The 26,796-nt window shown below is 40.4% G+C and overlaps 1 protein-coding gene and 1 long non-coding RNA gene across 8 annotated transcripts in view; one reads left to right on the top strand and one right to left on the bottom strand.

Annotated features, from left to right (window-relative positions):
• Positions 1–26,796, top strand: part of Nipa1 (NIPA magnesium transporter 1) — a 402,283-nt gene that overhangs the window by 22,339 nt on the left and 353,148 nt on the right. Inside the window, exons 5-6 of one of the 3 annotated variants that reach the window (XM_039112586.2) lie at positions 6,974–7,134; positions 12,300–18,397. In XM_039112586.2, coding sequence (XP_038968514.1) covers positions 6,974–7,134; positions 12,300–12,811 — 673 coding nt within the window. In that variant the 3' untranslated portion in view covers positions 12,812–18,397. Of the gene's footprint in view, positions 1–6,973; positions 7,135–12,299; positions 18,398–26,796 lie in introns of those variants that run through there. The other 2 variants (NM_001107519.1, XM_063262421.1) reach the window with 2 other exon arrangements.
• The window catches only part of LOC108348727 (uncharacterized), a 38,369-nt gene that overhangs the window by 10,208 nt on the left and 1,365 nt on the right, over positions 1–26,796 (bottom strand). The window contains exons 1-3 of one of the 5 annotated variants that reach the window (XR_010060150.1): positions 19,727–20,180; positions 18,662–18,781; positions 775–6,294 (exon numbers count right to left, since the gene is read on the bottom strand). This is a non-coding gene — a long non-coding RNA (uncharacterized LOC108348727). Of the gene's footprint in view, positions 1–774; positions 6,295–17,804; positions 21,020–26,796 lie in introns of those variants that run through there. The other 4 variants (XR_010060155.1, XR_010060163.1, XR_010060161.1 and 1 more) reach the window with 4 other exon arrangements.

Genomic DNA, 26,796 nt, shown 5'->3' with positions numbered 1-26,796 from the left:
GCTGAATTCATAAAGAATAGGAAAGAATATGGCACTGGAAAGAATATCAGTCTATATTTCTGAATAGAACAGAGAGCCCCATCAAATAGGCCCATTTTGATACAAAACAGTCTAATATATTCAAAGTAATCATCGCAATATACTTTAATAGAAGTTTTAAAAAGTTATTTGGAAATAATTTCCAAATTATTGAAAGGGTATAAGATTAATTATCATATTAATTAGCGCCCAAGGACCTCACCCAGACATACTCTTTGAACTTTTTAGCTTACTTTCTCTTTCCTTGACTTTCTTGAATCAGGCTCTCTTAATCTTGGCAAGATTGCCATTTGAGGTCAGATATTTCTTTGTTGGATGAATTAAAGAAAGCTGTTCTGTATACTGTGGTTGTTTAGCAGTGTCCCTGGCCTCTGCTTACTCCATGCCATTAACATTGATCCCCTTCCTAAGTCTCTCTAGACATACACAAAGCAATTCATATGTTCAACAGAAAAAACAGGTGGATGTAGGAGGACACAGGTCCTGTTGAAAGAACTCGCCACAAAGCCAAATGACATGTATGCCCTCTCCATAAAATATTTTTAAATAAAAAAGAAGACATAGTATGTTATTGAAATAATAGCTATGAGTATGTTAGAAAAGCAAACTACGGGCTGGAGAGATGGCTCAGCGGTTAAGAGCACCCGACTGCTCTTCCAGAGGTTATGAGTTCAATTCCCAGCAACCACATGGTGGCTCACAACCACCTGTAAAGAGATCCGATGCCCTCTTCTGGTGTATCTGAAGACAGCTACAGTGTGTACTTATATATAATAAATAAATAAATCTTTAAAAAAAAAAAAAAGCAAAGAAAAGCAAACTACCAGACAAGGCAGATTGTACGACAACAACAACAAAATGTTACCGAAGGACATTTTATGCTAAATTGGTCACTTCTTCTGGAAAATATAAACAGTTAAATGCACACAAAACAACTTCAGAATACATGTGTCCAAATTTAATAGGGGAAAAGGTGAGCGTTAATAGAGATAGCTCCATGATTGAGGGCACTGGCTGCTCTTCCAGAAGACTGTTTGGTTCCCAGCACCCACATGGAAACCCACATGGAAACCCATAGCTGTCCACATTCTGCTTTCAGGGCCTCACAGCCACTGGGCATGCATGTGATACACAGACATACATGCAGGCATAAACCCATTTACACAAAAACAAACAGGTGAAAAATACTTCGTGTCTGTGACGGTGACCAAGGGTGTGAATGTGATGAAAGCACGTGACGTAGATGAGGTCAGGAGGGTGGTCTGGATGACTGCATCAGTAGCTTTTTAAGAAGGAAAGACCTGAGCTCCTGCTTTTGCTTCACCCTGCCCCATGATCTCCACTCGGCCATGTGAGTCAGGTGCTAAGCAGATCCAGTGCTAAGCCCTTACATCCTCAGCCTGTAGAACTGATCTAAATAAGCCCCTGTTCTCTGTAAATTACCCAGTTTGGGATACTTACTTATAGCAACAGAAATGGACTGAGACAATACTGTAATTACTAAAACCAGAAATAAAGTAGGGACATTTCTACAACTATATAGAAGTGAAAATAATTATATGGCATCAGATTAGGTAATTTAGGAGAAACGGACACATTCCTAGAGAATCTACTGACACTGTTTCAGGAAAAAATACAAATTTCTAATTCTTAATTTAAAAAATTAGCTCCAAAAAAGAAAAGGCAAGGAACAAAAATATTTACTGATTATTTGTATTGTTTGGGAATTTTATGTATGCATATAATGCATCTGATCAGATCTCTCCTTCCCTTCCCCCACCTCTAGTTTCTCTCCGATCCCTCCCAATATTTTCCTTCAATCTATATGCATATACTTTAGAAAGGCCCACCACGTCCACATAATGCTGCCTGTGTGTTCCCGGATGTAGTACCATCTCCTGGAACACGCCTCCCTGGAGCATCATCCCTGAAGAAAACTGACTCCTGTTTCTGGATGAGACTTTATGAGCCCCTCCTCCATCCATGTTGGGATTTTGTCTGGCTTGATTTTGTGCAGTCACAACCACTGGAGTTCATACATGTTATTAATGTAACTCTTAAGGCAGGTAAAACCAGTTTCTGTACAGACACCCAACCCCTCTGGCTCTTAGAACCTTTTTGCTTATCCCTTTGTCTGCAATGATCTCTGAAGGAAGAGGTATGATACATGTGTAATGTTCCACTTAGAACTGAGCATTCCACAGTCTTTTGATCTCCGCACATTGATCAGTTGTGGGTCTCTCTATTAATCACCATCCACTGTAAAAAGAAGCTTCCCTTACTCATTTATGGTTAGAAAGCCAAGAACTTCGGAGGTAGTTTATTAATATGTCCATTTAGCGGAACGATAGTACTAGGTTTTAGCCACACACAGGGTTTTGGTTGGTTGGTTTGGGGTTAATTCTTCTAGGCGTGGGTTCCATCTTGTGGTACATAAAGTGGTTGGTTAGTCCCATACCATCTTTTCCACTCTTATTCCAGCAGGCTTATCCTGCCAAGGTCAACCATTATTGGAGCTCTAGGGTTCACATCTGGGTAAAACTATTATTTCTCTTTCCCTATAGAATTCATAGCATGTTCCAATACTGATGGATCCTGGGAGAAGTGGAATCACTTTTCTTCAGAGATACTGGCCCTGAGAGTCTGTTCCATGCAGACAGTCTCATACTGTGGTCATATAGACAGTGTTAAATGTATTCAGTTGGTATTAAATTAAAGGGAGGGGAGGAAAGGAGGAGGTGTGTAAAAGGAAAAACGAAAACGTGACAATGGGAGAGAAAAGTAGGGGGAATGGGAAGGAATTAGAGAAAAGGGAATAGAATCCAGTTTATGGAGTCCAAAAACACATGTGTGGGCTAAATAAAAAAATATTTAATAAAAATTAAAGTTTCATATCTAGTAGAACCAAAGTAAATGAAATAGGAATAAATTTCACAAAAAAAGGGCAGCCATACTTTGAAAACTATGAAAGTCTTTCACAGTCTGCAAGCAGGTGCTGATGCCAAAAGATATTCCTGAGTGTATTTAAAAGAGATGTAGTAATGGCCCATATTTACAGACCAGAAAAAAATATTACCATGGTAGTGCTCTCATTAATCTGTAGGTTGAGCAAAACTCTATCAAAATCCCATCTGAATTCTTCATAGAATTGGCACACTGTTCCTAAAATTTATATGCAGATGGAGAAAACTTTAAATAGATGAACAATCTTGAAAATATAGAGGAAGCTGGAGGAATGATACTTTCTAATTTCAAGGCTTCTTTCAAAACATAGTAATGAAGCTGGGTGCTGTGGTGTATGCCTGTAAGCCCAGCACTTGGAAGGCTGATGCAAGGGGACTTCATGATTGAGATGAGACTGGGATTCATACTGAGCCCTCATCTCAAATAAACACTGCAGTAATCAACACCTAATAACTGGCTTAGGTCAGGCATACAAATCTATGAAAATGCGATTGCGATTTCAGAGATACACTTACAGTCTTACACGTATTTCTTACTAGAAATACTGAACTAACTCTATAAGAAAGACTAGGCTTTCAAAACTAGAGCTGAAGGACTGGGGCTGGAGCTCACCTGTATTTACCTTTGCCATGTCTACTCAGCATTGTTCTGAGCACATGTAAGGTCCTAAGCTTGATCCCAGCAGTGCCAGAATGAAGAAACAACCTGTATGGTGCCAACAAGCAGGACACTGGCATGCAGATATTCAAAGGTATTGCCTCCCTTCCCACACAAAAAGGAACTCAAATCTGTCTGAGAACTAAAACTAGCAGACTCCTAGAAGAAAACAGTTTAAGTCACTATAATTTTTAAATCAGGCAATGGGTTATTTAAGTATGATAACAAAATCACATGAAGAAAGAAATAAACCAGATACCAAAATTAAAACCTCTATTCTGCAGAGAAATATGAAGGTTGGAGGGAGACTTGTTTGAGATATCCACAGTGAGTGTAAGCATGGAGTTGAGGTAGACACAATCAAGATGCATGGTATCATGTATGAAATTGATAAAAAGAATAAATTTAAAATAAGTAGTGACCTAGTGAGAAGACTTAGCAGGTAAAAACAAACTTGATCTTTACTGCCACCAAGCTTACTGTCAAATCTGATGGATGGATGACCTCAGTTCAGTCCTATAGGCCACATTAAGTGAATAGACTCTTACAAGTTGTCCTCTGACCTCCAAATGCATACTATAGAATGTTTGTGCGTACACACACACACACACACACACACACACATTTTAAAACCATGTTCCAGAAATTGCCATCGAGAAAGAAAATTCACAATTTCTCAAATTACGTATATGATAAGGAACTTGTACTTCAATATATAAAACTCTTATAAGTCATCAATACCAACCTTTACATGTGGCCACTGCAATCTGGTCCTTTGCACTGTGGTGGGAGGTGATGTGGCCTTGTGGTGCAGGCTCATTGTCTTGCTGCATTTGTTCATGGCGGGCCCTTTTTTTTTTTTCTTCTATTTTTCGGAGCTGGGGATCGAACCCAGGGCCTTGCGCTTCCTAGGCAAGCGCTCTACCACTGAGCTAAATCCCCAACCCCACTTTATTACTCTTCTATTGCTGTGACACACAGTTTCAGAGAGTGAGAGTCCAGAATGGCAGAGCAGAGGGACAGCTGAGAGCTCATCTGTTGATCCATAAGCGGGAGGCAGAGACAGCACTGGGGATGGTTCCACCTTTTGAAACCTCAAAGCCTTCCTCCAGCAAGGTCACACCCCCTTCTCCCTTTGCAAACAGTTCCTCCAACTAGGGATCATGTAGATAAAAATATGAGCCTCTGGGTGCCATTTAAACCATCCCAGCCCTAATTTAAAATACAGGCATGTTTTGGCATGGTTTTCTTATTATGTCAGCAATGCAGTTTATTTTCCAAACTGGAGCACTAGGCCTCCATTAGGACAAAACTGTAGGTACAGTATAGTATTTATGCTGTTTGCATTACACAAAGTAGCATTATAAGGCAGGAGGTGGACACTTCAGAAAGTGATAGTCCCAAGTGTGGTGTGTTGACCGTGTGAGCTTTCCAACTCAGGTCTCTTACCCATGCTTTCTTGCCCCTGGTCTGTCTAGTCATCTTTAATTCTTTTTATTTAACAAAGTACAAGTTAAGGATTTCTCAGTTCACTTATATGGCCGAATACATTTCTTCCAAAATAAATCTAGTCTTAACTGCATGCCCCGCTCTCAGCCCCAGTATCTGAATAACTAGGAAAGGAGAGCCACTGGACTCGAGAGTCTAAAGAGTCGAAGCTCATCATCGCCTTACCGGACCCCTGTCTGTCTGCTTTTCTAAGGGCATCTGAACAGATGAACTGATTCTCTGCAAAAGACAGGATTTTTGTCCCTCACTTACTGTGACGCGAGGCTACCTCCTCCCAGAGCTGAGAGGAGCCCTGTCCAGTCACTTCTTCAGGTATTCACCTGCAGCCACATACCACTCTCTCTCACTCCCTGGGGAAGGCAACGTTTACTTTCTAACCATTTTGCCTTAATTTTCCTTTAATTTTTCTGGGTTTTGTTCATAAATATTTTTAATTCATTTTGTAATTGAGACCCAGAGTGATGGGTTTCGTTATAACCCTTCTTCATGCATGGATTTTGATCTTTCTCCAGGCCACTTTCTGCTTGCTGGTTGCTTGCTCACACCAAGGCAGCCCTTCCTTCTGCCCTTTTGTCATATTCTATTCCATCTCCATTTCCTTCTTCTCTCACTTGAGACCTCTGCCTTTCCTTTCCGATGACTTAATTTCCCAATAACACTGCGGGCTGGAAACTGCTTTCATGCCTAGCCATTGACGGACATTTATGATGTGAACTGACTAAGTGTAGAGGATCATGGGAGACTAAAGCACAGGACTGCCATGGGTTCCAGGCCAGCTGGGGCTACACAGCGACATTCTGTCTCGTTGTCTTCGTGTCCCTAAAATATACGAATGGTAATACACACTAAATGGTTTTGGGTACTTTTTTCCCTGTCAATTGTCTATCGTCAGTTAATTTCAGCAAGACTGAGGGACATTTCTCCTGCTTCTTCATTAGCTTATAGCCTTACCTTCTATGTGGATCCTGTCTGGGGACTGTTTCCCAAAGAAAGTAGTCCAGGATAACCATGAACCCGTTGCACCCTGTTCCTGGATGGTCATGTCCTCTGAGTATCTTCGGTATTAATAACAGCAAAACAGGAATGACCTGGCAGAAGCCCATTTTTTCCCATTCAGGTTGTATCCTGATGTTATAAAGGGAAATAAGAGATGAACACATCGATATTTTATGAATTTATACTTGTATATGAAATTTATTTGTATATGAAAAAAAGGAGTGCTAAATGTTTTTTAAAGTTTGGAATGTTATATAGAGTAACTACTCACAGTCCTTCAGTACTTTAGTTGCTGTTAGCATCTCTGTATTTATTTGTTTTGTTTTATTTTTTCATTTTGTGTTTGTGTCTGTTATTTGCTTTTTGTAAGTTAAGGAAGGAATATTTCTATTTTTGGTCAATCATAAAATTTCTTCTCATATATTTTATATCTGTAAGGTAACTTAAGATATTATACAGTGATATGATTTAAGATGTTATAAACTACATATTGGTTATGCATGAAAATGATACAAAAACCCAATTGTCCTGAAAAACAAACTTCAGTGAATATCTAATGGGAAAGTTAGTTTTTCTGTTTGTAAAAAATAAATCATGGGCTGGGTGTATGTGTAGCTCAGTGTTTAAGCAGATGCGGGGCCATGGATTTGATTCCCAGTGCCAAAATACTGATTAAAAACATTTTTTAAAAAGTCAACAAAGATAAGATACGCCTATAAAGAAAGTATGAATCTTTTAGGTAAAGTGTCTTCAACCAGTGGAAACAAGTTTGACTTAAATTGTGATGATTTCTTTCATTTAATTGAAGGTCCATTTTAGCTTCTTACCTTCTGAAGGAGAAGCTCAACATCTTGGGCAAGTTGGGGTGTCTGCTAAGCTGCGCAGGGTCTGTCGTGCTGATCATCCATTCCCCCAAGTCCGAGAGCGTGACCAGTCAGGCTGAGCTGGAGGAGAAGCTGACCAATCCAGGTAAGTCCTTTTTAGCAGGGTGGCCAAGTGCGTTTCCCGAGGAAGCCAGACATCTGGTACTACCACTCTGTCCTGACGCTTTACGACAGGGCAGGCATACAATGTCTGCTCTGATTTTTCACCACAGACCTTGATTGGCTGTCCATTTTCTGTGTGTACATCAGATTGGCTGTGAGTACAAGCCTAACCCAGTTTTCAGAGGTCCTCTAAGTTTGGTTTGATTGCCTGGAGAACTCCTTGACGTTAGCTAAGACTTTATTTCCCTTTGGTATTTTAGGCCTGTTGCTTTTCTGTTGCTGCAGCAAAACACCATGGACATGACAGCTTTTGAAACAAAGCATTTAATTGAGCTTATGGTTTCAGAGGGTCCATGATGATGGAGCAAACGACTGTTGACCACAATAGCTAAGAGCTCATGCCTTGACCCACAGGCAGGAGGCAGAGAGACAGCGCTGGGACCGCCATGGGTTTTTTGACTCCTCAAAGCATGCCCCCAGTGACACAGCTCCTCCAACAAGGCCGAACCTCCTAACCCTTCCCAGATAATCCCACCAATTGGTGATCAAGAATTGAAGTATACAAATCTGTGGGGGCATTTTCATTCAAACCACCATCTCTGCAAACACTTCACATTCTACTATTTCCTCATTCTCATAAAATGCAAAGTATTTTCTGAGCATGAGTATAAAGACAGAGGCATTAAAAAGTTGACAACTCTATGCACTAGGAAGGGTGCCCTGAAGGGTTCATACGATTTCCAGAGGAGCATTTCCGTAGGTTACTTTTCCCCAAGCTAGGAATGGAACTTCGGCCTATGCAGGCTAAATGAGCATTGTGCCTCTAAGCCGTATTTCCGTTTCCCTTACTTTTGATGATTCTGCCATGTTCATATTCCCACTTACTTACACATTTGTAACTTGTGTGTGTAAAACTACGTTATATTATTTTATTTTTAAATGGCTCTGTACACAGGAGCACAGGTGCCCTTGGAGGCCACGGTGTCACACTGTCCTAGAACTGCAGCTTCACTCAGTTGGGAGCTGCTCCATTTGTGTACTGGGACAAACTTGGGTCCTCTGCAAAGGCAGGATGAGCTTTTAACTACTGATCTATCTCTCCAGCCTTATGTATAATTAAATCATGAAAATATTAAGAAAATGTAAAAAATAAAATCACACAATTCTGATGACATTCTTAAGTAAAAATAATAATAATAATAATAATAATAATTCCTTTTTCCTCCTTCCACCTCCTCCTGTTCTTCTTTCTTAGCCAAAGTCACAATGTGTAGCTTGGCTGGCCTGGTGCTTGCTATATAGCATAGGTTAGCCCCAAACTTGTTGCAGCCCTCCTCCCTCAGCCTTTTAATTATTCGGATTACAGGCATGGAACACCATATCCAGCTTTGTTTTGTTGTTGTTGTTGTTGATTTGAAGATGTCTTTAAATACACTGGTTGGTTGAGAATGTCATAATATATATACAGTGTAATGTGATGGGCTGGAGAGATGGCTCAGAGGCTAAGAACATTTGTTGCTCTTTCAGAGGAGTGAGTTTTGATTCCTGCCATCCATCTGGTAATTCACAATCATCTGTAACTCCAGTCATAGAGGGTCTGCTGCCCTCTTCTGACCTCCTCAGGCATCAGGCATGCAAGTAGTACATAGATATACATGCAGGTAAAATATCCATATATATATTTAAAAAACTCTAAAAAAGAAACAATGTACTTTGATAAAATCCTGTCCACATTCCTTTCCTCCTGCTGCTCCCATACTCTACCCTCTCAACTGTATGTATTTTTCTTTAACCTATAGATTCCACTCAGCACTGCTAGTACATGCATGGCACAGCTCTCATGCTCTCTGTGTGTCTCTCTGCCTCTGTGTGTCTCTCTGTCTCTGTCTCTCTCTGTGTCTGTCATCTCTCTCTCTCTCTCTCTCTCACACACACACACACACACACACACACACACACACACACACACACACACATCTAAAGGTACAAACAGCACAATTGACTTTTGCCCTAGAGGAAATTTAAACCACCACTTAATTATATTTCCAACTCCCCTAATATATGATGCCTAACACCCAAAGACAGAAAATGTTTGTAAAGGTATTTAGAGAGCGCGTGGGACTGGAGTGTATATGACAGTGTTAGAATGTTGAGACCCTGGCTAAGATGCACAGCTCTGCAGAAAGAGAAGGCGATACTCAGTGTTGTGATGGGCACATTTCTCAGTGCTTGTAGCCTCACCTCAGAAAGCAAGAGCCTATGTTTGAGAGGAAACATATACACTGTTTTAATGTATGAAGGACAGATTTAGAGGCCAAATCTGAATAGACAGACAGTATGCCCATGATGTAAGTTTCATGAGGTTAGGTTATTGAAGAGAAAGGGTGTAAACTAGTCCCTTTAAAGAACACCCTGATGAGAAACGTGCTTGACAGACAGATTGAAAAGTCATGCATCTGGGGGCATCTGAGAAATGAGAAACTTAGGCCGAGCACAGAAAAATAGAGAGGATTTCTGCTTGTGAATTCTTCATTCTCACACATAGCTACTGAGGCTGCTGTCCTTGTCCCTTTATCGGGTTAGCCAGGAAACCTTCACCTGCTTCACCTCTACTGCCCTCATTGATGCCCTGGATGAGACCTGATTTTACCAGTCTCCACTACCCTTTACTTCCAGTTCCTACCACACCAGCCTTTTGGATTTTACAGGCCCTTATGAATGAAATGTCATCTGATTTTGTCCCTTCCAGCTTTAAGGTTCTTTGTACCCACCTTTCCATGAGCACAAGCCCAGCCAGATCCACATTCACTCCCTGCTGCTGATCCTATGCCTGTGCTCGGGCTGCTTCTGGTTTTATACCCATATCCTCCAAACCTGGCCCACACTGAGGTAGTCTTTTGCGTTTGCACGCACCACTCTCTCTGCCTTCCACTGCCAGTCTGCCAGTTTGTAGGTGAAGCTCTCAGACAGCTTTTAACAGTCCTTCCATTGACTCTTTTCCCGAGGCTGCCTCCGATACAGGGTTAGATAGTATTTTCTCAGTCCCGAGGGCCGGAGCTCCCACTGCCTGCTTGCTTGCTTGCATGTGCACTCTTGTTGCTGTGCATGTCTACATGACTGATGTGCATAGCCACTGATTTCTAGATCTGTGAAGTCCAGCGTGTGAAATCAACCTGGCACATGGAATGTCAGGGCTTTTAATATAAGCTGTATAAAGAAGCCATAGCAGGATTCTACCTTCTAATGTAAATGCTCAAATACAACTACAGGAGAAGTTGGCAAAATGTGTGAGTGCTGAAAAAATTTGGTTGATGTAGATGTAAACCGACATGAGATACCATGTTCATGACTTAGTCTGAGCATATGCCATCAGCATGAGCAGTTATATCAGCAGTATGACTCTGAAATGGAGGATAATCTTGAAGTCTCAGTCAGAGAAAGAATAACCACCCTTTAGCCTACATGGAAGTTGTATTTGTAAAAATTTTAATGTTTATGAAATATACATACAGACTACTCATATAATCTTTAGCTCTGATAATTTATAATTAAATAATGAGCTATTTCAACTAGACGTCCAAGGAGACACTCAGAAGTTGTGACAAATTTAGGATAATTTAGGGTTGTGTATTCTCTTTGTACCCCAACCACACTTATCCTATGCATCCCCTAGAGCAGTGCTCAACCTTCCTAAGGCTGCGCCCCTTTAATACAGTTCCTCATGTTGTGGTGACCCCAGTCTTAAAATTATCTTCATTGCTACCTCATAACTGTAATTATGTTACTGTTCTGAACCATAATGTCAGTATCTGTGTTTTCTGATGGTCCAAGCGACTCCCGTGGAAGGGTCATTTGACCTTTCAAAGAGATTGAGACCTACAGGTTGAGAACCACTGAAGTAACGGTTGAATTAGGCCTAAACACCGCCACAGTTTAAGAGTATCTTTACTTTAGCTTACACCCCGTTACGCCCTTAGTATCATTCGTTAGTGAGAGGTATTCTGTAAACATTTGTCGAAATTAACTCAGAAGGAAGAACATTTATCTTGTGGTGGGATGCAGCGGTGCCTTGTACCTACAGTCTCAGCTACTAAAAAGGCTGAGTTGGGAGGATCCTTTGCACTTAGGTGACCCAGACCAGTCAGTAAGAAAAAAACTAAGTCCACCACGTGACTAGCTTTGGGTTGTTTTTTAAAAAAAAAAAACCACAAATATTTATTTTATGTATATGAATACAGTGTAGCTATCTTCAGACCCACCAGAAGAGGGCATTGGATTGATCCCATTACAGATGGTTGTGAGCCACCATGTGATTGCTGGGAATTGAGCTCAGAACCTCTGGAAGAGCAGCCAGTGCTCTTAACCGCTGAGCCATCTCTCCAGTTGCCACTTGTTTTTTGTTTTTGTTTTTGTTTTTGTTTTTTGTTTTTTTTTTGTGGTTGGTGGTTTTTGTTTGTTTGATCTCAGGTTTTTAAACCTGTTTTTGTTGTTTTTATTGGTACTGATGGAGTAGGTCATATAAACATTAGCAGTTAGGACACTTTAGGGTAGAATCTCACATCTCTGTTGGGAGCCATGAGGGGCTTCCTGTAAGTGAAGGTGGTTACAGTTTAGCTACTCCAGACTTGGCCCTGGGAGTCCTGGGAATGGCTTCCTTTTTTCTTTAGAGCATGTTCCATCCATGTAGAGGGGCAGTTGGTAGTTGTGGCCTGGTTACATAGGGTTGTATCCAACCAGAGGCAGAATTATAATGAGGCCTTATGATGGTAAAGGACACAAGGCAAAGACTCCTGGGCATGGGCATTCCGGACAAGGCAACAACTGTGACCTAACATTATCCTTGTGGGTGCAGTAGCTTGGGGCTACACATTTTTGTTTTACCATGCTTGGTTTCAAACCCAGGGCCTTGAGTATGTGGGGCAAGTGCTCTACCACTGAGCCACGTAACTGTATGATCGTTTTTGTTTGTTTGTGGAATGGACTTAGGTGTAATAGATTCAAGTTAGAGCTGTTGAGTCCTCTCTTAGATCTCCCTTCCCCTGGTTAAAGGGGTGGCTGGAAAGGGATCAGGCACTGGTTCAGCTCTGCCCTCTGGGTGGTCTTTGGTGGGACGCCGTCCTTGGTCACTGTGTGCCTCCTGTCTTGCAGTGTTTGTGGGCTACCTGTGCATTGTGCTGCTCATGCTGCTGCTGTTGATCTTCTGGATTGCACCAGCCCACGGGCCCACCAACATCATGGTCTACATCAGCATCTGCTCCTTGCTGGGCAGTTTCACTGTGCCTTCCACCAAGGGCATTGGGTTGGCAGCCCAAGACATCTTGCACAACAATCCGTCCAGTCAGAGAGCCCTCTGCCTGTGCCTGGTGCTCCTGGCTGTCCTGGGCTGCAGCATCATTGTCCAATTCAGGTACATCAACAAGGCCCTGGAGTGCTTCGACTCCTCTGTGTTTGGGGCCATCTACTACGTTGTGTTTACCACGCTGGTCCTGCTGGCTTCAGCCATCCTCTTCCGGGAGTGGAGCAATGTGGGCCTGGTGGACTTCTTGGGCATGGCCTGTGGATTTACAACTGTCTCCGTGGGAATTGTCCTTATACAAGTGTTCAAAGAATTCAACTTCAACCTTGGGGAGATGAACAAATCCAATATGAAAACAGACTAAGATGCAGCCAACAGGTGGGGGCTTGAGGAACAGGCATTGGAGGGGGTCTGTGGTTCTTACTATGTATGTCAAGTAGAAGAGACTCTCGGAGAGAGTTGCCTATATACTAATAGTGGACACTAGGCTTTGCAACAGGGTGAGGTCCAGACCTCTGCAGCACAGAGCTCCCAATGGTTGTTTGGGTGTAAACTCTCTCTGATGAGACAAATTCTGTTTTCATTTCCATTAACCTAGAAGCTTTCATTAATTACTTGTTTAAAACATTTTAACATGATTTACCAGAAAATAAGGATGAGGTCTTTCTAGTTAGTCTTTGTAGAGGAGATGTTCTTAGAGTACCTTGGAAAAGGAAGTGAAATCTGGCTCTGTAAAGTAAACGTGAGTGATCTTCGTACTTGTGTTAAGCATGTGTAGCATTCAGGTATTTTATTCAAATAAGTGGTATGTGAATCAAATTGTTTGTAGTCCTTTAACAACCTGACTCTCCTACACGTACCCCAAAGCCGAGGTAAGCAGAGAGAGAAGAGTTCATGACAGTGATGCAGAGTTCTATAGACAGGGTGACTTTCCGATAGCTCAAATCAATTTTAGTGCCTTTATGATTTGAATTATTCACTTAATTTAACTATTACTGTGTATATGTTAACTGTTCTAAAAAATACTATGTTCAGTGGAAGATAGTGAAAAGTTAAAGATACAGAAAACTTTGAAAAGTGACCCACTTGTATATTGTCTAATTAAGGACAACTAATTAAGAAAGAAGAGATATTTAATTTCCATTTAACCTCTGTTACTTGGGTCCATTATGAAAAACATCTGCTTTCTGTTTCAGGCAGTATTGTGTCCATTCAGAAGAAATAAACTATTTAACTTGACACTAAAATTGTTACATTAGAGAATGTCTCTTTAGTGCACACTACAGGAGTTTAGTAAAAGCACCTCAATATGAGAACACAACTTAGGACTGTTTCTAAGAAGTGTGATGTGTACTTTCTAAGACAGTCTCTAGCAAAGATGAAAACAATTTAGCCTTCTCATTTAAAATGATAGAACTTTCTAAACTTTCTTACTGAGCCTCTTACTAAACCATTTGACTGTATGCAAGGCTCTGAACTTGATAACCAGCATCAAAAAGAAACAACAAAACAAAACAATCTACTTATATGGAAAACAGTTGTTAATCATGCAGTATTTTAGATCAGAGATGATCCTTCTATCCATAGTAACCCTCCTGTGCATTAAAATTGGAGCAAGGTACAAGGTGACACAATATAGCTTCATATTACGATATGCCATATTTTGATGTTATATGTTTTAACCTGCTTTGTTTTATCTGAATAGAATAGGTCAAGTTAAAAAAAATGGGGTTGGATAAATAAGTTATGTGAGGTAGAACATGAATTTTAATAATACCCAATTAAACTTCTCACTAGGACAAAATTGTGCTTTTCCAGATAGAAAGGTCATTTTTAAAATAAAGAGCCAAAGAATAGCCGGATGTTGGTGGCATATGCTTTTAATCCCCAGAGGCATACAAGCCTCTGAGTTTGAGACCAGCCTGGTTTACAGAACAAGTTCTAGGACAGCCAGGACTACACAGAGAAACCCTGTCTCAAACCTGCCCTCTGCCCCCAAAGACCCAAATATAGTTCCCTGAACTTTAGAAAAAAACAGTAAGTAAAAGACTAGTTTAGCATAAAGGAATCTGGTTTTCTGGCCATTTGTCAGACTCAGTAAATTAAAAGTACGAATGATGATCTTGGTGTATGAGTTAGTAATTTATGAAGAACAGAAACAAGGTGACTTAAACAACTGAAAACCTTGCATAAAGCAGTAGTTAGTAAATGTTCAAGTTCATTCTTCTTTGTATCAGCTCTTGAATTTTTTTTACTCATTAGTATCTTTATGACTATAAAACTTAATTTATTGACTAGAGCGTAAGTGGAAAGTGTTATGCAACCAGATCAGTATCATTTTAATACAAAGGTCTCTGAGTTAAGGATATAGCTATACTAGTACAGTGAAGAAATTTATAATGTGCAAATTACCTCGTTCATTTTTGCTACTTACCATGGAGCTTAGTTTAAATGCACAATTACACCATGAGTATCCAAAGGCTAATATTTTGTGTATCAAACAAAATTTTATAGAATTAATACTTCTCCTAACATTCTGGAACAGCCAGATTTACATACGGTCAGCAGATTGCTTCAGTAGGTTTCATGCTTTTGTTCAGGAAGAACAAGTTATCACTCACTGTTAACTTCCAAATAACAATCGTGAATAGGGCCTAATTTTCAATGTAGTGCACGTGGATGTATTCTTACTTTTACTAATTCAGTTTTCACAATTCACATGGAAATGCAAAAGAAATTAAAAATTCCCAAGTCAGAGCTCTGGGGGAAAACCTAGAATGCAAAAGAAACTCTTAGTGTTCTCTCTAAAAGTGAGTGCATAAAGAAACACTTTCAGGGGTTGGGGATTTAGCTCAGTGGTAGAGCGCTTGCCTAGGAAGCGCAAGGCCCTGGGTTTGGTCCCCAGCTCCGAAAAAAAAGAACAAAAAAAAAAAAAAAAAAAAAGAAACACTTTCATTATGATATAGTTTTGGGTTTCCCTTCTGATAAAACTTAAGAAAACGTGCCTATTATGTACTTTTCCCCAAGTCTTTAAAATCATCAAAATAAAAAATTTTGGAACAACTTAGGAAACTACACTTGGAAGACATTTAGAACATTTCTCTCCTCTTCTTCTTGGACGGAAAATATCTTGCTCAGTAAATATCTTTATATTTGAAAAGGCTGTTTCCTGTTGTAAGTATTGATTAACTATAAGATCAGTTAGGGATTCCTGTTGGAACCCAGATCCAGGATACCATGTGGAACACTATTCTGGTCTGCATAAAGGGTGTGGGGGGCGGCGGGGTTCTAGAGGAGGAAGACATAACTGCCCACACTGGGACCTTTGGAGAGGAACTGCTTCTCCAGCATCCCTGCCGATCACTGAGACCATCAATATAGTCTTTTATATTAGGATATCAATAAAATATATTTTGCTGCTCTCTGTTCAACTATTAGATTCTATTTCTACTGTTTAAGCCATTTTTGTTCTGCTTAATTTTATTTAGTAAATAATCACAGAAATAATATATTGATATTTTCTTTCATTGAGTTTCACATATATTTTCTTATTTCTTTTCGTGGTTCTAAGGAATTCAAACGTGGCCATTATACACGATAGGTAAGAGTTTACTTGGAGCCATAGCCCTAGGCTGCCCGTGTCTACTTTTGATAGAACCATGCGCAACCCTGCAGTCATAGATCTTCTTTCTTTGTTCCTGACAGTCCAGTTCTTGGTCAGTGCTGTGCTGAACTTCTAGAAGCTGGTCTCTAGGTGTCTGTAAAGTACTCAGAAGTAGTGACTTTTAGATGTAGGAAAACAGATGGTCTGTTGAAACAAGTGTTACTGGGCATAGACTACTGCTGCCCACTGTGTAATTTTTTTCTCTTTATCCCCTTAAAAGGGTCTTATTGTGTATCCTAGGGTGGTCTTGGACTCGTATTTCCTCAACCTCTCCAGTGCTGAGATTACAGGCATATGTCATTACACTGGACTTCCTGCATATTCAAATTTTTTGTTAGCAGCGAAACTTTTATTCCAGACTTATCTAGGAGAGCAGTACTCCTCTCTGATACCTACTAGGTCTTGGTCAGTATTTCTGTGATCTTTAAAAGACCTCATGTCTATATGGATTAGATCTAAGGAAGTATTCTCAGTGTGTCTGACACAAAGGACTAAGCCTTCTCAGGGACCAAAACTGTATTATCAGATCCTTAGCACAGACTTTCTAAGGACATAGCCACATTTTTCCTATGTTTTATGTGTATTCACTGCTAGATTCTGTAGTTGTTAAAAGGCTCCTTGACACACCAGTCACATCATAAGCCAGTTTACCACATAGAAGGCCTAAATTGTTTGTATTTCTCATTTACACATGACAGTTGTCACTGTTGAATTTTAAGGGTCTGTTATTTAGTTCATAAGTGACTTGTCACATCTGGCAAGATTCGTAAACTGTTTTATCGATTGAAGAAGATTAAGAGTTATAAGAATAGCAATGAGCATCTGACCCAATATCACTACTCATTTTTTATCATACACATTTCTCATGTACAATTAAATGCAGCAAAAGAATATTTTTAAAAGTAACAGCTGTTGTATCAAAAGATAGCTATTTAAAAATTGATATTATGTAGAAAAAAATGATCATGTAAATAAACATCTGTTTCAAATGTACCCAAAAATAATTTAAGAGCATAGTCATAGGCCCATGCAGTCAGGAAGGATTTATTTATTTGTTTGTGTTTAAAGGTTTATATTTATTTCATGTCATACGGGCGTTTTTCTGCATATATGTATGTGTACCACCCGCATGCAGTGCCCACCAAGGCTGGAAGAGGTGGAAAGATCCCTTGGAACTGGAGCTTCTGCCGTTGTGCTCCACCAAGAGGGTCCTGGGAACCCAACCTGAGCCCTCGGCGAAGCAGCACGTGCTTTTAAGCACTGAGCCATCTCTCCAGTCCCAGAGGACTTTCATTTTTCCCAATTTTCTCCTGATTTGTGAAAATGTATGTGAGTTTTTTTAACCTTTCTGTGCCTCGGTTTTTCTACCTCGAAAGTTGTAGGAAGGTTCTCCAAAACCGATTCTAAACCGAGGATACATTCAGTAACACTCTGGGAACTGAAGGGAGGAGCAGTGTGCTCAGAACTGCTCTGGAAGGTTGCAACGTTGGAGTCTCATCAAGACTGTGCTGTAGAGCACGTAACCTTGAACACCAAACAAGTAAGGGGAATGCTGGGCACAAAGTTTGCATGATTCCGTAAGACGTTAACTTTGTTTTAAGGGTTTACATATTTTGTTGGAGAAGGAGGAAATAAAACATGGACTTCAAAAAAAATAATGGAAAGACCGGATGGCATGACGAGTTCCTGTGTTGGGCTGCGTTGGGCTGTGTGCTGTATATGTAACCTGTGTGTCCCATCAATTCTGTTTCGTTGAATTTCTCATGAGACATGCTGAACTTCCTGCTCACCAGGGCACCTGAGCCCTCATACTCAACTATCTGATGCCAGGCAAATGTCAGGAACTCCCGAAACACTAATGCCAAAGAGTCACCTTGACAAATTCAGAATGCTTCTTTTGTCATAATACCTTGCATTTCACCTCATCAGTGTTTTTGCACTTTACAAAAGTTTAAAGGTGTGGCATTTCGGTTGTAATCCTGGTTTTGCTTTTTAAAAGAATAATTATTACTTCCTCATGAAATGAACATAATGAGAGAAACAGATTAAAAAGAATGCCAAATGTTGGTTGCGTGAAAGCTTTTTTCACATGAATGTAGTAGGGGAAAATGTTTCCAGTTAGTACACACACATATTTATCACTGTCTAGGACTTGCTTATATTTTGCTTCATAGAAGTAGTCATAGCATGTTATAAATGCCTTATGTAGATAAAAAGGCTCTTAAGTTTTACAATAATATTTATTATTCTGTATATGTTTTAAAATAAAGTAACATTTCTAGCTGAGTATGTGTTGAATTTTTCCCAATGCTTGGAGTTCTTATGTACTCTTGGGTTCTAAATCATTCCAACACTTTTGTTGTTTTATTTATGTGCAAGCTGGGTATGGTGGTGCATGCCTTTAATTCTAGCACTCAAGGAGGCAGAGAGAGATTTCTGAGTTCAAGACCAGCCTGGTCTCTACAATGAGTTCCAGGACAGTCAGAACTATATAAAAAGAACTTGTCTCCAAAAAATTATGTATATGTGCGTGTGCTTAAGTATACTTACATGTGCCATATGCATTCAGTGCCCACGGAGACTAGAAGGTGGCATTGGATCTCTTCGAGCTGCAGCTTTAGGCAGGGATGAACTGTCCATTGTAGGTGCTGAGATTCAAACCTTGGCTCCCTGCAAGAGCAGCAAGTGCTCTTAATCACTGAGCTATCATTCCAGCCCGTAATACAGCAGATATGTATTGTATAAATTGACAACATGACTGCTCCATGGTATAACCACAGCAGAAGGTTTTTGTTGTGGATGTGAGAGAGAACAGCCAGAGACATCTGGAAGGTCCAGAGCAGAGAGAGAAAGTGATAGACTGAACATGGCCAGCTGACTAGACTTGGGGAGGGGTGCAAGTGAAGAAAATGAAGAATAAGACAAGACCCAGAGAGAGAGAGAGGGACTAAAGAGAGCACTTAGCTGTAATAGCAGGGTTATAGGGAGAAATGAGTAGCTGGAGGAGGGAAACTCCTGGGCTGGAGAAGGTTTATGATAGGAGAGGCGGTGAGAAGAGATGGGTACTTGTGACACTGAGGGAGCTTGGAGCCAGCATGCTCTCTGTGATGCTAATAGACACCACAGGTTTCCATATGTCCCTTCTGCCGGAGGTAAGGACAATGGCTCTTTTATTGAGGGGAAGCAGCTTTACAAGTTCCCTAGGAATGCTGGCTTTTGTCTTGCCACCTTAATTTGGGGAAAAGGAATTTCCTTTGAACTTGACATTTGTTAGTTTACTTGTGTATCTGGCTTAGGGGATGTATTTGTTACTTTTATAAAATACATTTACCTTAAGGACCAGTAAGTTTAATTAATTTTGGTATAGAATCCCAGAGAGATAAGAGAGCCTAGGGAGCTAGCTGATCACATTTTAAAATCTGTATGTAGGAAGCAGGGAGAACATGCAGGAAGTAAGGCAAGGCTATAAACTCTCAAAGCCTGCCCACTGTGACATACTTCCTTTTCAGCAAGGTTCTATCTCTGAAAAGTTCTATACCTTACCCAAACAGTATCCCCATGTGTGGAACAAATGTTCAACTACATGAGCCTACAGGGGACACTTCTTATTCATACCTCCACAGTTGGCCTCTGGACCACATTCATTCATGGCCATCTCATGATGCAAAACTGTAGTCCAACTTCAAAAGTCCCCATAGCCTTTTAACAGTTTAACACATCAAAAGTCCAAAGTCTCTTCTGAGACTCAAAGCAACCTTTTACCTGCGACTCCAATAAAATAAAGAAATAAAATAAAATAAAAATGAATTACATAGTTTAAATATTAAAAGGCACAAAATATACATTCCCATTACAAAAGGAAGGAATGGAGACATAGTGGGGAAAGATTAGATCAAAGCTAGTCTGAAAGCCCACAGGGCAAACACCAAATCCTGTAGCTGTGTCAAGTATCTGGGTCTTTAGTTCCAAAAAGCTTAGATGTTCTACCAGCTTTGTTCTCCAAAACACAATTTTTTCTCTTAGGCTGGTTGTATCCTTGTATGTAGTTGCTCCTCCTCCTCCTCCTCCTCCTCTTCCTCCTCTTCCTCCTCCTCCTCCTCCTCCTCCTCCTCCTCCTCCTCCTCCTCCTCCTCCTCTTCTTCTTTTTCTTTTTTTACTTTTCATGTCTCCGGACCAGTCAGTACCATGTGGACAACACTGCTAGATTTGATTACTGGTAAACCTTTGAGTCATGAGGAGAAAGGACCAAATCCATGACTGTCCAATAAAGTAAGCTATATTTTGATAAGCACCTGTGATTAGCCAGCCAGCTGTCTTACCCTAAACTGGGCTTTAAGAGAGCAGTGCCTGTTGGCCACTTGAAGTCCCTTTTATAGGAGAGATAAGATGTTCACAGGGGCAATAAAGTTGGCTGTTGTACAGCCCAAGAAAGATGAGAGACTGGAGAGATGGCTCAGTTGTTTAGAACATTGGCTGTTCTTCCAGAGGATCCAGGTTCAATCCTCAGCCCCTACATGACAAACTCACAACTGTCTGTAATCCAGCTCCAAGTGATTTGACACCTTCATACAGTCTTACGTGCAAGCAATATACCAATGCATATGACATAAAATAAATCATTAAAAAAATACATAAAAAGGAAGGAACAAGGGGAAGGATGTACCCCATTTGATGGGGTTGCAAAGCTGTTTATATCAGGTCTAAGAAAGAGGAACTTATTTTTAATTACAAATAGAAACCTTAAATTGTAAGGACTTAACACAAGCACAAACAGGAACTTATTTTTAAACTGCAAACAGAAACCTTAACCTGCACAGGACAAGCAGGAACAACTCTTCCTCTTCCTCCTCCTCCTCGGCCTCCTCTTCCTTCTCTTTTTTTCTAGAGACAGGGATTCTCTATGTAGTCCTGTATTTAATTACAGATAGAAACCCTTACTTACAAAGACTTAGCATAGGACAAACAGGAACTTAGTCTTAACTGTCCTAACCATAAACCTAACCCTTAACCTACAAGGTTTATTCCTGTTTCGGTCGCAAGTTACCAGTTTAGGATACAACCTTCCCTGCCTTGTTCCAGAGTAACAGAAGTTTTGTATGCTGTTGCTTTTTAGAAGAAACCCATTAGGCCTTCTTCCACAATTTGGAAGCTTAGCTGGGTGAGGTCTTGCACTTCTTATTCTAATGGTGAGTAGCAGGCTTCTCTCTAAAGGCACCACTGTCTGTGATAGACACCTTTTCACCACAGGGCTTGGTTGTAGCTTTAAGCTTCCCAGCTCTCTTTTCCTCTCCAAGCTACACATGTTTCATCTCATTCTACTCTGCTAGTTGCTCCTTTTCAAAGTAGATGTTCGTAAGAGTGTTAGGAATTAGGCTGGAGTTGTCAAAGGACTGCAACTGAAGCGTATGGGGATATGGGAAAGCTTTATTCTTGATTAAGTAAGAGTACACTGGGAAGAGGAATCATACCACGGCAGGAAGTGCACTTGGGTTTTATTCTAAAGCAAGAGGTTACTGTCTTTTCCCCTCATCAGGAGGGCCAACCACACTCTCTTGAGATTGGTTAGCTCAAAAAGAATTTGCACAAAAGAAATGAAGGAAATGGAGATGAGCCTGAGGCTTTTGCACAGCCAATGGTTTGTCCCAGGGGATTAAAACAATTGAGTAAAAGCCTTACAAGGTGGGAGAGAGACAAAGGTCTGAATCTTAAATACAAATGTTAGTTTTTGATAGGAAAGAGTTTTCTTTCCAAGAAGTTAGCAATAAACCATATCCCAGACACAATGTTATATTGTCTGGAAATAAAAAATAGTCCAATTTTTTAATTTATCCTCATCACGAAAATCTCCGGAAACAGGCAGAACGCAGAACGTAGTCAATCAGACCCCATCACAAAAATGGCCTCAGGCCAATTGCTACAGTCCTTGATCTTCTCACACACCTGGTGAGCTCTCCCTCCACTTTCTGCATTACTCTTAGAATTAATGTATTGTAGAATTCAAGTACAGTGGTTGAACTCCATTAAATTCTGCTTTCATGAGAAAGTTCTGTTTTCTAGTCCAATGTTCCAAAGTCTTCCACACCCCCCTCAAAATTAACACAGGTTCTTCACAGCAATAACCCCTGCCTTCCTCACCCAAACTTCTGTATCCGTTACTTTTCTGTTGCTATGATAGATAAAATACCATGACCAAAAACAATTTAAAGGAGAAAGAGTACTTTGGCTTTCGGTTTCAGAGGGATAGAGACTCCATCATGGTGGGACAGACAGGGCACAGCAGTAGGAGAAAGATGCTGGCTGATGACGTTTTATAATCTATGCACATAAAGCAGAGTGGAAGCAGGCCACCAGTTAATGCATTTTCAGCAGGCTTTGTCTCCTAAATCTTCCATAGCTTATCCAACCACACTGCCACCAACTCCAGCTAAGTGTTCAAACCTGAGTTGGTAGAGGAGGACACTTCTCATTCAAACCACAGCAGGAGGCACATTTTCATTTTCTTATTTTCACATTTTCATATTTTGAGTTGTATATTTTATATTTTAAGCTCGGAAAAATTACAGTACCTTAGCACTTTTTAGTACTTTAAGCACCACTAGGAATCTTGCCATTAAAACCTTTTGTCTCCTATATGAATCTTGCTTTTTTGTTGTTGTCCTTGCAGATAGAATCAATCCTTTTACACACAAAGCAATTCTTTTTACTAGTGTTCTTCCCTTCAACCTGTTAGCTTAGTTAAAGAGGAAAAGAAACATCTATTCCTCTCTATGAGGAGGATGCAGACAGACCAAGCAAAGATTCCAGCAAGTTTGGTAAAGTAAACATGGATGACGGCATGGCATGGAGCATTTCTGTCACCCAACACTTACAATCTCATGCACACGAAGCTGTGTTATGTGGCTTTAAGTTTACAGCTGAGTAAATATAAACCTGCATTCAGAGCACTATCCAGTGTCAAAAGCAGTAAAGACACACTATAGTAACTTAAAGGATAAGTAAAACCAGACTTTGTCCCGATCAGGATTCAGCTGGTCTTGGAAAACACTGTCCAACTTTGGGAAGAACGGCTTGTGTTGATGCAGGGTGGCACATACAGAGCTTTAAGATGGAGTAACTGTGGCCAGGATTTGAAGAGTCCCTCTAGAGAACACAAGGCCTTGCACGTGAGACCATCCTTCTACCATGGAACTGTACACTGAGCTTAGTGTTTTTTGAACCTTGGATGTTAAGTTTCAGGAGGGGCTTTTTAGTTGGAAAAGTGGAGAGAAGAGTCAAGAAACAGTTTGAAACTGGATGCATTCCTGTTGAATGTCTTTGGGTCTATTCATTCCATTAGGTCTCCACTCAGAAACTAGGCCATGGTCATGCGCACCAGGAGCAGACCATGAAACTAGGCCATAAGCCATCTACTCCAGCAGCAGACCCCCAAAGGCCAGGAACAAGACAATAAAATCCCCCACCTGAGGAACAGCCTGAAGATAGCCACGTGAATGGGAGATTCTTATCTCCGGATAGGCCATCTGTGCTGTGGAGCCCGTCCTGTGATTAACCATTCATGATGCAGGAAAGCAGTCCATCTGGGGCATCCTGGCACCCACTGAAGAGGTTTTAGATTATCTAACCCTAATATAGTGGCCAATCAAATTGTACTAATATCAGGGTTTTGGCTCCCACCAATCACATTAGAGTTTATCTGATCCTTCTGGAAAATTCCCCCAATTCCCTATAAAAGAGGCCAAATATCTTTGTCTGGGTCTCCGTTTTGATGCGGTGGTGACATCTGCATGCTGGTTGTTTCTACAGAATAAACACTCTTTGTTCTTGCACACTATTTGAGTCTGGGGTCTTCTTCAGCGATTCCTGAACCCTACACTGTCATCAGAGCACTCAGAAGGTACAAATGGAAGGATCAGTTTAGAGTTACTTTCAGCACGATGAGTTCGAGGCCAGCCTAGGGTAGAGATTCTGTCTATGCCATTAAAACAAAACAAAACAAAACGATCTTTCTTTGTATTTCCAAGAGAGAGATTTTCAGTCAAGGAAATAAATGAGGTTCAGAGTGGAAGTGGACTATGTTAGTAGGTGGTGAGGCAACTAAGCAACAAAATACAACCACTCTAGGTAAATAGATGAAATGGTGAACCAGAGGGAGAGAAAGGATCCAACTAACTTACCTGTATATAATATCACAGCCCTAATATTAGTATATACCTTTTTTACAGTTACTTAAGATATCCGGGGCTCTTGGTATCTTCTCTTCCTCCAAATTTTGACATAGTTTGACTATTTTCAATTATCACAGATTTTAGGGGTTATAGTGACATAGATTGGTTACTATGCTCTGGAACTGAAAATCCAATTCGGTCCTTTCAAAGCCCCCTCTTATGTTTTAGAGTATGCATGCATTGTTATTCCTGCTTCTTTCCTAATTTTTTAAAAGTTTTATTTAATGTGTTTGAGTGCTCTGTCTGCATGTATACCTACATGTCAGAAGAGGGCATCAGATCATATTATAGATGGTTATGAGCCACCATGTAGTTGCTGGGAATTGAACTCAGGACCTTTGGAAGAGCAGCAAGTGTTCTTAACCACTGAACCATCTCTCCAGGCCCTGCTGCTTTCCTTTATCTGTGACCATCCTCCAATTGTCATAGAATATTACCTAACTTTTGTGATTCTTACCCTGCTCTTAGACATTCGAGGTCATCTATTGCTTTAAGTAAACTAATATTAACTGAAAAGCAGTTACATAGTAGTTCAATGTATAATATTTAATATATAATAATTTTAAATACTGATGAGGCCCAGAGTTCACCTCTCCCAAGCTCTCAATGTCCCCCCAAAAAACAAGGTAGAGAAAGGGCAACTCTAGTGCTAGGTGTTGCTTGTGGAAAATATGATTTGTTCTGAAGTTCTGTGCTTTTGTAATAACATAACCAAAACTTACACAAAAAAACTATGTATTAGCCACAGTTTTAAAAACTATAAAAAAATATAAAGGCCAGATGTTGTGGTGCAGGCTTTTAATCATTCACGAGGCAGAGGCAAGTGGATCTCTGTGAGTTCAAGGCCAGCCTGGTCTACAGAACAAGTTCTAAGACAGGGTTACACAGAGAAACCCTGTCTGAAAAAACAAAACAAAAAATACTATTCGCCAGGTATGGTGGTGCATGCCTTTAATTTCAGAGCTGGGGAAGCAGCAGCAGGTAGATTTCTGTGAGTTCAAGGCCTGGTGAGCTCTAGGATAGCTAGAGTTACCTAGTGAGAATCGGTCTCAAAAAACAAAGAAAGAAACAACTATAGTAAATCTTGACTGTTTTTAGAGCAGTAATAAATAGGATTTAATTGCTTTGAGGTATAATTGGCACATAATAGGTTACAATTATATAGTGTGCTGTCTTAGGATTTCATTGCTATGAAGAGGCACCATGAATAAAGCAACTCATAAAGGACAACTTTATTTGGTGCTGGCTTACAGTTTCAGAGGTTCAGTCTATTATCATCATGGCAGGAAACATGGCACTGTCTAGGCAGACATGGTGCTAGAGAAGGAGCTGAGAGACAGGAAGGAGACTCTGTGCACTGGGTGGAGCTTGTATACCTGACCTCAAACCCCACCACCACAGTGACATCTACCTTCTCCAGCAAGGCTTCATCTACTCCAGCAAGGCCACACCTCCCACTTCCCCTGGGCCAAGCACATTCAAACCACCACAAGCATATATGGTGTATATGATGAAAGTGACATCATGAGCAAAACTGAAAACAGTCATCATCTCAAGTTTCCTTTTGGTACTTGAAACCTTCTGCTTTTCTTGCCTCTCCACACCCAAATAATCACTTTATGCTACTATGTGCTACTTCCCATTCTCTAGACTTTCTTAAGATTTATTTCTATGTGCATTGATATTTTTGCCTGCATGTTTGTCTGTGCAAGGATGCCAGATCCTCCGGAACTAGAGTTACAGACAGTTGTGAGCTGCCATGTGGGTTCTGGGAATTGAATCCTGGGGTCTTCTGGAAGAGCAGCCAGTGCTCTTACCTGCTGAGCCATCTCTCTAAACCTCCATTTCCTTTTATTTATTTGCCAGATATTTTATGTACAAGGAAAGGCTGGCTTTTACTTCTCAGAGACTCAGTCATTTTATAGCATCTATCAGTAGTTAGTTCCATTTTATTAATTACTGGTTAGTTTTCCATCATATCGATATAATGCTGTTTATTGACTTATTCACATTAGGCCATTTGAGATGTGTCCGGGTGTGTTTGTTGTAATTGCAAATATAACTGCCATAGAATGTCTATTTACAATATCTCTCATGCTTATATGTATGCTTTCATGTCTTTTTGATAGATACCTTAAACTATTGGGTCATATGGTTGGAGTATGTTTAACTTTTTTATTTATTTATTTTTGAGACATGGTCTTTCTGTGTAGCCCTAACTGTCCTGGAACTTCCTCTGTAGACCACACTGGGTTGAACTCTCCCTTCTGAGTCCTGGTATTAAAGGTATCTAATACCACGCCTAACTATATTTAACTTCTGTAGAAACTGTCAGCCAATTTTCCAAGGTCGTGCTATTTTAAACTTCATCAAGAACACACAATTTTATTTAATTTTTCTTTTGCTTTGTTTTCCTTTAGAGACAAGGTCTCACACTGTAGCCAAGCTCCCCTGAAAATG

This window comes from Rattus norvegicus, chromosome 1 (assembly GCF_036323735.1).
Source record: "Rattus norvegicus strain BN/NHsdMcwi chromosome 1, GRCr8, whole genome shotgun sequence".
Lineage (NCBI taxonomy): Eukaryota > Metazoa > Chordata > Mammalia > Rodentia > Muridae > Rattus > Rattus norvegicus.
The sequence above is the reverse complement of the archived record's forward strand: the minus strand, read 5'-3'. Positions and strand labels throughout refer to the sequence as shown.